The sequence below is a fragment of the Pogoniulus pusillus genome, chromosome 11, assembly GCF_015220805.1.
Source record: "Pogoniulus pusillus isolate bPogPus1 chromosome 11, bPogPus1.pri, whole genome shotgun sequence".
In the NCBI taxonomy this organism is placed as follows: Eukaryota; Metazoa; Chordata; class Aves; order Piciformes; family Lybiidae; genus Pogoniulus; species Pogoniulus pusillus.
The window spans coordinates 12854137-12869372 of record NC_087274.1 but is presented as its reverse complement, the minus strand read 5'-3'; the positions used below and the strand labels follow the sequence as shown (position 1 = coordinate 12869372).

Sequence of the window (15236 nt, the reverse complement as noted above, 5' to 3'; positions counted from 1 at the left end):
TCACTGCTGGCCGTGGCAGCCACCTCTGACCAGCAGCCACTCCAGCCCCACTGCTAAAGCAGGGCACTCACAGCAGCTTGCCCAGGAGCACAATGCCCAGCTGGGGTTGGAAGCTCTCCACACAAGGAGACTCCACAACCTCTCTGGGCAGCCTGCTCCAGGCCTCCAGCACCCTCACAACAAAGAACTTTCAGCTCTTGGTCAGATGAAACCTCCTTGGTTCCACTTTGAGCCCATTGCCCCTTGTCCTGGCACTGACATTCTATAACACATCAGTAGCCAGACTGGGGGATGCCCACAGTAGGATGGAGAAGGAGGAGGGCTGAGCACCCCCACCACAGCTGGGCAGCTGTTGGCTCATCGGTGCTTGAGCCACAAGTGGTCACTTAGGGCCTGTGTGAGGTGGAAACCCCAGGGATGGACCTCAGTGATGGAGTCAGGAATTCAGGTGCCTCTGCTGGCATATTCTCAGCCACCTCCCTCCCCGGGCTTTGTGCTCCTACAGCACAAAGCATCAAGATGAGCTGTCCCCAAGGGTCCAAAATGTCCCCTGAGCATCACTGTGATGCTCCATGGCACCATAGGAGCTTTTTGGCTCAAGCTACTTTGCTGAAGTCACCTAACCCTTGGGGAAAGTCCAATCCACCAGCCTTGGGGGCTGTCCCCTGCTGCCACACAGTCTGTCCCCAGGGCAGGTTCTGCAGCAGAGAGGGCAGCTGCAGGTGCCCGCAATCCTGCTGGCTGTCTCAGGTTGCTGTCCTGGCACAGCCCAGGCTGGATCTGATTCCAGCTGACCTGAAAACCAGGCTGGGAAAAGGCTGGCAGAGCAAGTGGGAGGGAGACAGTGACATTCCCACGCTCCTCATCTCCTCCTCCTCCTCCTAGCCCATCTCTTTGCCTCAGGTCACCACGGTATGGAGCTGCTGCAGCATCAAGCACTCATGGGTGGGTGCCTGAGCATCCATGGCCATCCTGAGTGTGAGTTGGAGAAGCTGCAAAGGTCCTCACCTGCAGGAGATCTTCACTCAGAACTTCTGTCTTCTCAGCCCTGCAAGACAAGAACAAACACAAACAGTGGACAAAGGGGCTGGCACACATGGCAGTGCCAGGTCTCACACTGTGGTGCCAGGCATGGCTGGAGGTGCTTTGCCAGGTGATTTAAGGCTCTCTGGCCCCACCAGCCATCACCTCACCTCCTCACTACGCCAAGGTTGGAGCATCTTCACGGCTCACCGTGAGCGTGCCACATCCCACCTCTCCTCTTCTCATCTCCCCATTGGTTTTCCATTATCCCCAGCAGAGCAGGGATGCTGCATTCCCAGGAGGATGCAGGCAGTGCTGTGTGGAGAGGCAGGGAAGCAGCTCCCTGGCCATGTTGGGCTCTGGCACACCCTGAGTGCTCAGAATCCAAGGACACAACCCATCCGCACCACTGAGCCTCCTCAGGCCGATGGAATCTGCACTGGCAGCTGCTGCCTGGGAGCTTCTCCGCTCCTGCTGCTCCTCAGAGCTGGATTCATCACACCAGGGCCTGTGTCAGCTGCTGCCTCTGCCAGGCAGGGGTGCTGGGAGGAGACACAAACCCATCACATGGACCTGCAGCACCCCTGCCCACCGCGGTGCTTATGCTGCTCTCCTGCCACCCCCACCTGCAATTCCTCTTGTCTTTGGACTTGGTCCCACCAACAGCACTCCAGGAGCTGAGAACTGCAGCCAGGAGCCTGAGAGCCAAATGGCATCTCCAAAGCCACCCAGAGCCCAAAACAAGCTGCTCCCCAGGGCTATTGCCATGTGAAGCCAACAAGCCAACAGCACCACAGAACCTCAGCACCTCAGAACCCTTTTGGCTGGCAAAGCTCCCACTCGAGGAGAGGTGTGGGGCCCTGTGCCTCCAGCACTTAGTTCAGGCCACAAAGCTGCTTCCAAAATTGTGCCCCTGCAGAAACTCCTTAACAGCCTCAAGAGGAACCAGTGCTGGGAACATGTCTGGCTCTAGCAGAGATGTTCCTCCTGCTTTCTGCAGCTCCTCCTGGCATTCTTCAGCCCCTCCAGGCACTCTCCAGCCCACCCTCATCATCTCCCAGTCCATTCCCAGCATGCCTCCAACCACAGACTCACAGAATTAACCAGGTTGGAAAAGACCTTTGAGATCATGGAGTCCAACCTACCACCCAATCCATCCACAGCATCCCTTAGTTCCTACCCAACACCATCCAGCTCGCCCACAGCACTCCCCTGCCCTTCCTGGCATGCCCCAGCCTATCCTCATTATTCCTCCATCCCAACATCAGCACTTCAGTCTGATGTTCCTCTCTGCTGGAGGAACTTCAGTTCCTCTCCAGCACCCTCAATCTACCCCAGCCCCTCCTAGCACCCACAGTCCCCTTCCTTGCCCCACTGCTGGTGCTGATGGCACAACCCTGGACCCACAAATAATGCTCAAGGGTCTGACACATGCAGCAGTGCCCTGGTGGCTGGAACACCTCATGGCTCAAACGCCAGAGGAGGCACCAATAAACCATCTCCTCTGTCCACCACTTTCACACAGCATCACAGAATGTTAGGGTCTGGAAGGGACCTCCAAAGCTCATCCAGTCCAAGCCCCCTGCCAGAGCAGGGTCACCTAGAGCAGATCACACAGGAACACATCCAGGCAGGTTTTGAATATCTCCAGAGAGGGAGACTCCACAAACCCCCTGGGCAGCCTGTTCCAGGGTTCTGTCACCCTCACAGGGAAAAAATCCTCCTCATGTTTAAATGAAACTTCCTATGCCTCAGCTTCCACCATTGCCCCTTGTGCTGTCACTGGGCATCACCCAGCAGAGCCTGGCTCCAGCCTCCTGCCACTCACCCTTTATAACCACTGCTGAGGTCACCTCTCAGTCTCCTCTCCAAGCAGCACAGCCCCAGCTCCCTCAGGGTCTCCTAACAGAGCTGCTCCATTCCTTTCAGCATCTTTGTGGCTCTGTGGTGGACTCTCTCCAGCAGTTCTATGTCCCTCTTGAAATGGGGAGGGCAAAACTGGACACAGTACCCCAGGTGCAGCCTCACCAGGGCAGAGTAGAGTGGCAGGAGAACCTCTCTTGACCAACTAACCACAGTCCTTCTAATCCACCCCAGAATAGCTTTGGCCTTCCTGGCCACCAGACCACACTGTTGGCTCATGGTCAACCTCCCATCAGCTTGTTTATGCCAGTATCAGCTCTGGGCAGCTCTCTTCTCCAGTTTATGTTTCCGTGGCTGTTTCCATCCCCTAGGCTCCCAAGGTGGATGAAGTCAGAACTCCCAGCCTGGGACAGGACCTCCCCCAGGCACCTGAGTCCCTGAGTTTGCTCATGGGTTTGGCTCATACAATGTGGCCTCAGCAAGCAACAGTACCCAGAAGAGGGGTGCAGGGACCTCTTGATTTCTCTGTCTGGTCCCTAATCCCCCCCCCCCCCCCCCAACTTCCTAGTTTTATATGTTATATCCCATGGGAGCACCCCATGGAGAGGCAGTCAGGATTATCCACTCCCAATGCCTTCCCTCACCATTCCTTTGGGCAAATTAAAGCCTGTCCTGCCCTTGCCCTCCAGATTTCTACCTTGGAGGTGTTTATTCCAGCACAAATCCAGGCAACCCTCAGCCCCAGGCAGCATCAGACACTCCCAAGGACAGTTACTAGGAGAGTTAAAAGCAAAAGGATGGGAGATGGAGCTACAACTCGGTTGTTTTCTGCAGACACTCCTCACTGCCAGCAGAAATCAGCACTATGCAAGAAGATTTCCTTCATTTCCAGACAAACAACCCCATGAGCTCCTTCCATAGTCTGGGGAGTGACAGCAATTTGAGCTCTTTCCTGCAGCACCTCCTGATGGAAGCCACCTCCCTCTGTCTGGACCATCTAGCACCAACCACTGCTCTGAGTCCCCACCACTGCCCTTACCTGCTGCTCAAGCACCAAGATGAGAAGCCTCTAGCCTTGGGTTTGACCCTGAGCCAGCAAAACTCCAGCACAACTGGGATCTCATGGCAGGATTTCCTCTGGATGGGAATGCACCTTGGGATGGAGGATGCACCTTGGCATGAAGGATGAACCTTGGGATGGATAAGAACCCTAGGGTGGGGATGCACCTTGGGATGGGGATGAACCTTGGGATGGGGATGCACCTCGGGATGGGAGATGCACCTTGGGATAATGAATACATGTTGAGATGAGGGATGCACCTTGGGATGCTCAGAAAGGAGCAGAAGGATAAACCCAACCCCTCAAGCCACCCACCCCTGTGTCCCTGATTGGCTGTGCTGGTGGGCAGCATAAGTTTGATCTTGAATGTCCCCAGGGATGTGGTTGAGGCTCTGCCCCTGGAAAACACTCTACATCAGCCTTGATGTGGCCCTGGGCTGGAGGTGTCCCTGCTGACTGCAGGGGTAGTGCACAAGATGCCCTTTGAGGCTCTCTTCCAACCCGATGCAGTCTGTGAGTGTGAATCCAGCATGGGGATGGGCAGGAACAAGGATGTGTCTCTGGAGGTTGAGCATCTCCAGGATGCCCCAAGGACCCCCTTGCCCAAACTTCCTGCCCAAAATACCCCTTTCCCCCTCCATCCATGGCCACCTCCTCACTACCACATTCTCACCAATATCCCATCCCTGTTTAATCGCTGACGCTAGGCACTTCCCTGAGCTCTCTTTGCTCCAGCCTAAAAATAGCCTCATGGCCAGAGGGAGGCACCAGGACTTGGCCAAGGCCACCCCAAGCATCAACTCCCACGCATGGATTTGCCTCTTCATCCCACACGGAGATCACAGAAGCACAGAAGGGCTTTGAGTAGGAGAGGAGGACTGCTCCTGGATCTGCTTCCTCATCCCACATGGAGGTCACAGAAGCACAGAAGGGCTTTGAGTGGGAAAGGACTGCTCCTGGATCTGCTTCCTCATCCCACATGGAGGTCACAGAAGCACAGAAGGGCTTTGAGTGGGAGAGGACTGCTCCTGGATCTGCTTCCTCATCCCACATGGAGATCACAGAAGCACAGAAGGGCTTTGAGTAGGAGAGGACTGCTCCTGGATCTGCTTCCTCATCCCACATGGAGGTCACAGAAGCACAGAAGGGCTTTGAGTGGGAAAGATCATTGAGTTGCAATCCCTGTGCCACAGGCAGGGACACCTGCCACTAGCCCAGGTTGCTCAAAGCCTCAGCCAGCCTGGCCTTCAAACACTTCAGTGTTGGTGCCTGGCACCATCCTGGCTCTGCCCACATCTTCCTCTGGTGCTGCTGCACATGCTGGGGAGTGGTACCCGAGGGAAGAGTCAAGGTCCTCAAGCTACCAAGGTCAGCTGTGGTGGTGGGAGGGAGAGGTTCAGCCAGGCCACCCAGAGCAGCTGCTGAACACCTGTGGGGTGTGCTGGAGGGAGGAGAAAGCCTCCGAAGCCCAGCATCCAGCCTGCTTCATGCTGCATGGTGCAAGGACCACAGTGTCCCAGCTCTGCCTCCTCATCACCAGAGCTCCAGGGACACACAGGCTGACAGCTCAGCACCAGGATCTGGAGGAAGCCAAAGAGGGCTGAGGATTCCTCCTGGTGCCTTTTTTGCAGGCAAGAAGAAAAACATCAAATACGTTCATCCCCAGACTGCTGCTGGAACTCCCTGGGGGAGGCCACTCCAAGCTGCAGCATCCACCCAGATAGCCCCTCCAGCTCACCCTGAGCTTGTCCTCACCACTGGGTGGCATGTAGTGACCCTCTCTGTGCCCCACACCCACAGTGATGCCCACTCAATGGGCACAGTGCCATGGCTAAGGCGCCAGCAGCTCAGCTGCCTTCAGATGAGCCAGGCTGGGAAAATGGGCTAACATGCAGAGGAGTGGGAAGTGCTGCTCCAGCTTTCTTCCATCCTTCTGCCCACTGCTGGGAAATCCAGGGCACACTTCCAAGCCTCTTTTCCTCATCTCCTGCTTCTTCCCCAGCTGTGAGCTCTGTGCTGGCATCCCCTGGGCACAGGATGCCCAGAGCCCTTTGCTCCTCACTGCCAGCTCATCCCCAGCAGAGGAACCCTCAGCCTGGGAGGCTCAGGGTCTCAGGGCTGCTGGCTGCAGGGACAAAGCCTTCCTCCTGCTCCATGAATATTCCAGTTTGTCAGCTCTGCTGCCTTGAAACGAGGATAAAAATATCCCCAAGGCTGCTGCTGGCATCATCTGGGGCACAGTGTCACCCAGCAGTGCCAAAAAGCCTTTGTGGGGGGATGCTGATGCTGAGCCACCAGCACCCCCAAAGTGCAGGGCTGGATGGCAGCTATTTAAAGTGTTCTGCTCCCTCCTGGAAATCCCACTGGAAAAATCCCAGGTGGGGCTGTTTTTCGCTCTGTCCTTATTCTCTGTGTGTGCAGAATGGAGCATTCCTGGTTCCTGCTGAAGGGTTTTGCTGCAGAGGACAAAATCCCAGTGCTGAAAGGCTCTGGAGTGAGAGCAAGAGGTCCTGGGACTGCAGAGCCAGCAGCACCAACAGCCACCACAGCCACAGCCAGCCCAGAATGCACCTTGGGATAAGGATGCACCTTGGGATGGAGGATGGACCTTGGGATGGGGATGCACCTTGGATGAGGATGAACCTTGGGATGGAGGATGGACCTTGGAATGGGGATGCACCTTGGAATGGGGATGCACCTTGGGATGGGGATGCACCTTGGGATGAGGATGAACCTTGGGATGGAGGATGGACCTTGGAATGGGGATGCACCTTGGAATGGGGATGCACCTTGGGATGGGGATGCACCTTGGGATGAAGATGAACCTTGGGATGGAGGATGCACCTTGGAATGGGGATGCACCTTGGGATGAGGATGAACCTTGGGATGGAGGATGGACTTTGGGATGGGGAATGCACCTTAGATGATGAATACATGTTGGGATGACAGATACACCTCGAGATGCTCAGAAAGGAGCAGAAGGATAAACCAAATCCCTCAAGCCACCCTTCCCTGTGTCCTCCATTGCCTGCCATGGGCCTAGCTGAGCCATCCTGCCTGTGGCTGTTCTATTCTTGATGTGAAAACAACTCCACATTGAGGCAGCTCTGGACAGCTCACAGAGCTGTTGGTGCTGGTCACAGCAACTGTCCCCAAAACTGGAGATCAAGAATGAGTCTGGGCTGGGACAAGCATCCCCAGTTGGACTGCTAAATAAAAACCCAACTACAATAAAGAAGCAAAATCAGACAAGCAATGTGCTCAGGGCAGAGCAGAAGGAGCTGTGCTCCAGTTGACCCCAACACACTCACACTGGGTCCCCCAGCCCCTGCTGCTCTGCCCAGGGGGTTCCTGCTCACCCCTGGCATCACAATGGGAGCAGCGAAGGAATGGGACAGCAAGTGGAGGTGAAGATCCAGTTTGGAGGGGTAAGGAAATGGCACTCAGCATCCTCACCTGACCCTGATCCTAACCTCTATCCCAGCCATGGCACTAACCTTAACCCTCACTCTAATCCTGATCCTGACCCTAGCTTTGATCCTGATTTTAACCCTGATTCTGACCCTCACCCTTATCTTCACCTTGGCACTAACCTTACCCCTAACTCTAATCCTGATGCTGATCATGATCCCAACTCTAACCTTGGTCCTGACCCTAACCTTGACACTGATCACAGCCCTAATCCTCACCCCAGACCTTATCCTGACCTTGTCACTAACCTGAAGCGTGATCCCTGACCCTGGTCCTAACCCTGACTCTGGCTCTAACCTTAACCCTAACTCTGGCCCGTGTCCAGACCTTGATCCTAACCCTGACCCTAACCCTGATCTTAACCCTGACCTGCCCCATCCTCACCTGCTGCCCATGCAGCTGAACCCTGTCCCTGGGTTGCAGATTGCCACACATTGCTCCCACCAGTGCCACATGTGGTAGGGTCAGGGGGTTAGGGACAAAGGGCTGCTCCTGCTAGTCCCCTGCCAGGGTTTGCTGGCAGCCCTCAGATGGGGATTTCCCCTCCAGATGCCTTTTTAATCCCCTCTTTCTAAGCCAAGAACTCCACCAAGGGCAGGAAAAGCCCTCAGAGGCTGGGGCTGCAGGGTGGCTGGGGACATATCACTACTGTCCCCATGCTCCCACAGGACACAGCCTCAGCCCAGCCTCCCATGCTGCAGGCTCTCCTGGGCCAGGCTCCACTGGAAGGAGTGCCACCACTGCCACCACCACAGGCTTACTGTCCCCACTGAATGCCACCAGTGCCACCACCACAGGCTAACTGTCCCCACTCAATGCCACCACTGCCACCACCACAGGCTAACTGTCCCCACCGAATGCTGTCAATGCCACCACTGCCACCAACACAGGCTAACTGTCCCCACTGAATGCCACCAGTGCCATCACTGCCACCACCACAGGCTCAGTGTCCCTACTGAATGCCACCAATGCCACCACTGCCACCAACACAGTCTTACTGCCCCTGGGGGACAACCTCCATGTGCAGTGCAGAGCCCAGCCCCAGGGCAGCAGCCACCCCTGTGGTACCCAGCCCAAGATTCAGGGCTGCTGGCATCAGAGGGTGATGGTGGCCCCCTGGGGTCTAGTGACAAGCAGGAGGGGACATCCCCCAGGCCCTGGAGGGTTACAGCTCACATACCCCACTGTCCCAGGGAGAGACACCACCAACCATTCCATGATTACTTCCAGTATTATTCCTTATTTCCACTCATTTATTCCTTATTTCCATTTACTTATCCCTTATCTCCATTCATTTACTCCTTATTTCCACCTATTAATTCCCATTTCCAACTATTTGCCCTTCTTATCATTTATTATTCACTACTTCCCTTTATTATTCCTCTTTTCCATTAATTATTCCTCACTTCCCTTTACTATCCCCCCATTTCCATCTACTATTCCCTTTTCCCTTTTATGATTCTCATTTATTATTCCCTATTTTCATCTATCATTCCTGTGCTATTCCCACCTATTATCCCTTATAATCATTTCTAATGGCCATTAATTATTCATTTCCATGAATTATTCCTCATTCATATGCATTATCCCTCATTTCCACATATTATCCCTCATTTCCACATATTATCTCCCATTTCCACATATTATCTCCCATTTCCACATATTATCCCTCATTTCCACATATTATCTCCCATTTCCACATATTATCCCTCATTTCCATGTATTATCCCTCGTTTCCATGTATTATTCCCTGCTTCCTTTCACTTTTCCCTATTTCTATCTCCTATTCCCTATTTCCACACATTATTCCTTATGGCCATCAATCATTCCTCACTTCCATCAATGATTCCTCACTCCTATCTGTTATTCCTTGTTTCTATCTATGATTCCCTCTTCCCATCTGTTATTACTCCCCATTTCCATCCAGCTGGAGAGGGCTGCTGGAAGAGGGATAAAGATCCTCCTGTGCCCGAGGTGGAATCCAATGGAATGGGGCTGAGGAAGAGGACAGTCCTGGAGCTCCCTCTGAGCCCTGCTCCATGGAGCTGGCCTCACAGAGGACTCCTCAGAAGGTTTGGGCTTTGGAAGCTCCAAGCCCCACGGCCACTGCTGGTTGGGTGCTGTGGGGAGCCTGGCATGGCCCTGGCATGGCCCTTGTTCCCTGGGCATACAGGAATGAGGATGGCAGCATCGTTTTGGAGTGGTAGGGGGTGTGTGTGCCCGGCTCATGTCTCTTGGGAGGTGGTGGTGACACCTGGGGTCACCCCCACCTGCAGCCCTCCAGTGTGGGTGGGGGATGCCACACCTCCCCAGTGTGTCTGGAGGGCAAAGTAGGCTGGGTGCCACACTCAAAACAGCCTCCTCTGGCCACTCCCTGCCACTCCCAGTGTTCCCATGCCAGCATCCTGCACCACATTCTCAGTACCATGCTCCTGCACTACATTCCCACACCGCATCCTTGCGCTACATTCCACACCATCCTCCTACATCATCTTCTTGCCCCCTATTCCCAAACTGCATTCCCATACCATGCTCCTGTACCAGGCTCCTGCATCATCTTCTTGCCCCACATTCCCATACCACGCTCCTGTACCAGGCTCCTGCATCATCTTCTTGCCCCACATTCCCACACCATGCTCCTGCATCATCTTCTTGCCCCACATTCCCATACCATGCTCCTGTACCAGGCTCCTGCATCATCTTCTTGCCCCACATTCCTATACCACGCTCCTGTACCAGGCTCCTGCATCATCTTCTTGCCCCACATTCCCACACCATGCTCCTGCATCATCTTCTTGCCCCACATTCCCACACCATGCTCCTGTACCATGCTCCTGCATCATCTTCTTGCCCCACATTCCCACACCATGCTCCTACATCATCTTCTTGCCCCACATTCCCGTACCATGCTCCTGTACCAGGCTCCTGCATCATCTTCTTGCCCCACATTCCCACACCATGCTCCTGCATCATCTTCTTGCCCCACATTCCCACACCATGCTCCTGTACCATGCTCCTGCATCATCTTCTTGCCCCACATTCCCATACCATGCTCCTGTACCATGCTCCTGCATCATCTTCTTGCCCCACATTCCCACACCGTTCTCCTGCGTGATGTTTCTCCACCAAATTCCCACAGCAGGCTCCCAGACCGTGTTCCCACAATGCATCCTTGCACTTCCATATGATGTTCCCATACTGTGCTCCTGAACTGAATTCCTGCAGCCTGCTCCCAAACCATGTCCCCACTCCGTGTTCCTGCACCACATTCCCACACGGTGCTCCCACCCCAAACTTCTGCAGCAAACTGTGTCCCTGCCCTGCATTCCTGCTACTTCTCCATGCACTATGGAGAATTCCAGCATCACGTCCCTGCATCCCATTCCCTCATGGCATTCCCACACCACTCCCACACCATTCCCACACCGTGTGCCCACACTGGATTCCTGCAGTATACCCTCAGACTGTGTCCCTGTACCACATTCCCACACCACATTCCCGCACCTGAATTCCTGCAGCATGTTCCCAAACTGTGTCCCTGTGCTGTGCTCCCACACCAGATTCCCACACTGTGACCCCATACTGCGTTCCTGCAGCACCTTCTTGCACCACATTCCCACACCACGATCCCACATTCTGCTCTTACACTGCACCGTGATCCCATAGTGCAATCCTGCACCACATTCCCACAGCCCATTTGCCCACCAGGATCCCACACCAGGATCCTACACTGCCTTCCCACAGCACATTCTCTACACCAGGATCCCATGCAACATTCCCACAGCACATTCCCAAACTAGGATCCTATACTGCCTTCCCACTGCATACTTCCAACACCAGGATCCCACTCCCCATTCCCACACCAAGATCCCACTCCCCATTCCCATACCAGGATCCCACAGCCCATTCCCACAGCATGATCCCACTCTCTATTCCCATACCAGGATCCCACAGCCATTCCCACAGCACGATCCCATTCCCCACTCCCACACCAGGATCCCACTCCCCATTCCCACACCAGGATTGCACAGCAGGATCCCACAGCCATTCTCACAGCAGAATCCCACAGCCCACTCCCATACCAGGATCCCACTCCCCATTCCCATACCAGGATGGCACAGCAGGATCCCACAGCCATTCTCATACCAGGATCACACAGCAGGATCCCACAGCCCATTCCCACACCAGGATCCCACAGCCATTCTCATACCAGGATCACACAGCAGGATCCCACAGCCCATTCCCACACCAGGATCCCACAGCCCATTCCCATACCAGGATCACACAGCAGGATCCCACAGCCCATTTCAACACCAGGATCCCACTCCCCATTCCCATACCAGGATCACACAGCAGGATCCCACAGCCCATTCCCATACCAGGATGGCACAGCAGGATCCCACAGCCCATTCCAACACCAGGATCCCACAGCCCATTCCCATACCAGGATCGCACAGCAGGATCCCACAGCCCACTCCTATACCAGGATCCCACTCCCCATTCCCATACCAGGATTGCACAGCAGGATCCCACAGCCATTCTCATACCAGGATCACACAGCAGGATCCCACAGCCCATTCCCACACCAGGATCCCACAGCCCATTCCCATACCAGGATCACACAGCAGGATCCCACAGCCCATTCCAACACCAGGATCCCACAGCCCATTCCCATACCAGGATCACACAGCAGGATCCCACAGCCCATTCCAACACCAGGATCCCACTCCCCATTCCCATACCAGGATGGCACAGCAGGATCCCACAGCCCATTCCCACACCAGGATCCCACAGCCCATTCCCACACCAGGATCCCACAGCCCATTCCCACAGCAGGATCCCACAGCCAGATCCATACGGCATTCCCTCAGCGTGCTCCAGCAGAACCCCGCAGCCAGCGCCCCGCTGCCACCCTAGCCCCGTGCCCACAAGCCGGCACCGGGACCGGCTGCCACCCACCAGCTCCCGACTCAGCCGAGCGACCCCCAGCCCCGGCGGCACAGGGCGAGGGGCACACAGGGGATGCCAGCGCAATTCCAAGCCCTCAGGCGCAGCGAGCCCTGACGCCGCAGCTGTGCCAGCGCCGTGCCAGTGCCGGTGCCCAGCGCCGCACCGGGAAGGAGAAAATCAACCCTCCCCCGGCTGCAAAAGCTGCGGGAATTACACAACAGCCAGCGCCACGGCCCGGCCCTGCGACGGGCATCCCCACGGGCACAGCCCCGCTGCCTGCACCCCAGCTGCCCCCTGCCGCCCCACCCTGCCAGCTGGGGACACCCATGGGTGCTGGGAGGAGCAGCTCAGTGGGGCACCCCACAGCATGAGGGCAGCAGGTGGCTCTGTGCGGCAGCGCTGGGAGCGGGCACTGGGGCTGGCAGGGGGTGGGCAGGGGCAGGCAGGGAAGCAGTGGATGGAAGGGGTAGAATGTGGGGCAGGTGGGCAGTGGGGCAGGATGTGTGCAGGGGGACAGGCAAGGGGCTAACAGGCAGGCAAGGTGCAGGCAGGGGAGGAGGCAAGGAATGGGCAGGGAATGGGCCGGGAGGAGGTGTGGGCAGTGGGGCAGGCAGGGTGCAGGCAGTGGGGCAGGATGTGAGGCACGGTGTGAGCAGGGGGATCAGGAGCAGGCAGGCTACAGGCAGGTGTGGGCAGAGAACAGGGAGGTTGTGGGCTGGGAGCACTGGCAGTGGGGCAGGAAGGGTGCAAGCCAGGCAGCAGGGTAGGCAGGGTGCAGGCAGGAACAGAGGCAACAGGAAGAGTGCAGGGAGCAGGCAGAGCACAGGCAGGGAGCAGGAGCAGTGGGGAAGGCAGAAAACAGCTGAGTGAGGGGGAAGGTGATGGGCAGGGGATAGGGATACAGAGGAAGGCAGTGGGGTGGGCAGGCAGGCTGCAGGCAAGGTACAGGATCGGGGCAGAGGGACAGGCAGGGGAGCAAAGCAGTCAGGAGCAGGAGGATGGCAGGGAGCAAGCAAGTGGGCAGGGGCAGTGAGGCAGGAGGGAGTAGGCAAGGGAACAGGCAAGGTTTGGGATTAGGGGCAGTAGGGCAAGCTGGGGACAGGCAGAGAAGGGGCAGTGGGGCAGGCAGGACATAAGTAGAGTGCAGGATGAGGGCAGTGAGGAAATAGGGAGCAGGCAGGATGCAGGCAGGGAGCACTCAGTTTAGCATGGGGGCAGCGATGCTGGCAAGGAGTAGAGGGCGCAGAGGCAGTGGGACAGGCAGGACACTAGGAGGGTGCAGGATGAGGGCAATGGGACAGGCAGGGAAAAGGCAGGGATCGGGGCAGTGAGGCAGGCAGGGAACTGGCATGATATAGGCAGGGATCAGGGGAAGAAGTCAAGAAATAGGCAGGATGCAGGTAGAGTGTGGGATGGGGCCAGTGAGGCAGGCGGGGTGCAGGTAGGGTGTGTGGTTTAGGCTGTAGGGCAGGTGGGGAGCAGGCAGGATGCTGTTTTGGGGCCGTGGGGCTGGCAGGGAGCAGGCAGGATGCTGGTTTGGCGCGGTGGGGCAGGCAGAGCGCAGGCAGAGATGCTGTTTTGGGGCCGTGGGGCTGGCAGGGAGCAGGCAGGATGCTGGTTTGGAGCGGTGGGGCAGGCAGAGCGCAGGCAGAGATGCTGTTTTGGGGCCGTGGGGCTGGCAGGGAGCAGGCAGGATGCTGGTTTGGAGCGGTGGGGCAGGCAGAGCGCAGGCAGAGATGCTGTTTGGGGGCTGTAGGGAGCAGGCAGGATGCTGGTTTGGAGCGGTGGGGCAGGCAGAGCGCAGGCAGAGATGCTGTTTGGGGGCTGTAGGGCTGGCAGGGAGCAGGCAGGATGCTGGTTTGGAGCGGTGGGGCAGGCAGAGCACAGGCAGAGATGCTGTTTTGGGGCCGTGGGGCTGGCAGGGAGCAGGCAGGATGCTGGTTTGGAGCGGTGGGGCAGGCAGAGCGCAGGCAGAGATGCTGTTTGGGGGCTGCAGGGAGCAGGCAGGATGCTGGTTTGGCGCGGTGGGGCAGGCAGAGCGCAGGCAGAGATGCTGTTTTGGGGCCGTGGGGCTGGCAGGGAGCAGGCAGGATGCTGGTTTGGAGCGGTGGGGCAGGCAGAGCGCAGGCAGAGATGCTGTTTGGGGGCTGCAGGGAGCAGGCAGGATGCTGGTTTGGAGCGGTGGGGCAGGCAGAGCGCAGGCAGAGATGCTGTTTTGGGGCCGTGGGGCTGGCAGGGAGCAGGCAGGATGCTGGTTTGGAGCGGTGGGGCAGGCAGAGCGCAGGCAGGGAGCAGGCAGAGTGTGGGCTGGAGGGCTGTGGGTCGGGCAGAGCAGGCAGGACGCGGGCAGGACGCGGGCAGGGCCCGTGCCCATCCCTACCTGCCCACGGTCTGGTTGGCGAGCTGGCGCATGCGGTTGAATTGCTTCTTCATGGTGGCGGCGGCGCGGTCGCCCCTTAGGCGGGCAGGGCGGGGGGGCAGCGGCGAGCCCCGGGCCGCCCCTCCCGCATCCTCGCCCGCTGCGCAGCCAGGCCGGGCCGAGCCGAGCCGAGCCGGGCCGCACCGAGCCGAGCCGAGCCGAGCCGAGCCGGGCCCCGCCGCGCTCCGCGCCCCCCGCGCCGCTCCGCTCCCCGCCGCACCGCCCCGCACCGCCCCCGGCCGCGGCGGCCATGGGAAATGTAGTCCGGGGTTGCCCTCTCCGGCAGCATCTACCGAGCAAAGACGGGGGGGGTAGGGGGCTTTGGAACGGGCCTGGCTCTGGGCATCCCCCCAGCGTCACCTGGCATCACTCCGGTTTCACCTGGCATTCCTTGGCATGGCCCCAGCCTCCCTCCGGCATCCCACCCTCTCGGCAGTCCTCAGCATCCCT

At 57.5% G+C, this 15236-nt stretch overlaps 1 protein-coding gene across 4 annotated transcripts in view; it reads right to left on the bottom strand.

The window, feature by feature from the left end:
* ARHGAP44 (Rho GTPase activating protein 44) overlaps nucleotides 1–14969 on the bottom strand; it is a 37059-nt gene extending 22090 nt beyond the window's left edge. For 3 of the 4 annotated variants that reach the window (XM_064151108.1, XM_064151105.1, XM_064151106.1), the window contains exons 1-2: nucleotides 14748–14969; nucleotides 1009–1048 (exon numbers count right to left, since the gene is read on the bottom strand). In XM_064151108.1, the coding sequence (XP_064007178.1) occupies nucleotides 1009–1048; nucleotides 14748–14800 (93 nt within the window). In that variant the 5' untranslated portion in view covers nucleotides 14801–14969. The remainder of the gene's footprint in view (nucleotides 1–1008; nucleotides 1049–14747) is intronic. The other variant, XM_064151107.1, reaches the window with a different exon arrangement.
* Between the last annotated feature and the right edge of the window lie 267 nt (nucleotides 14970–15236).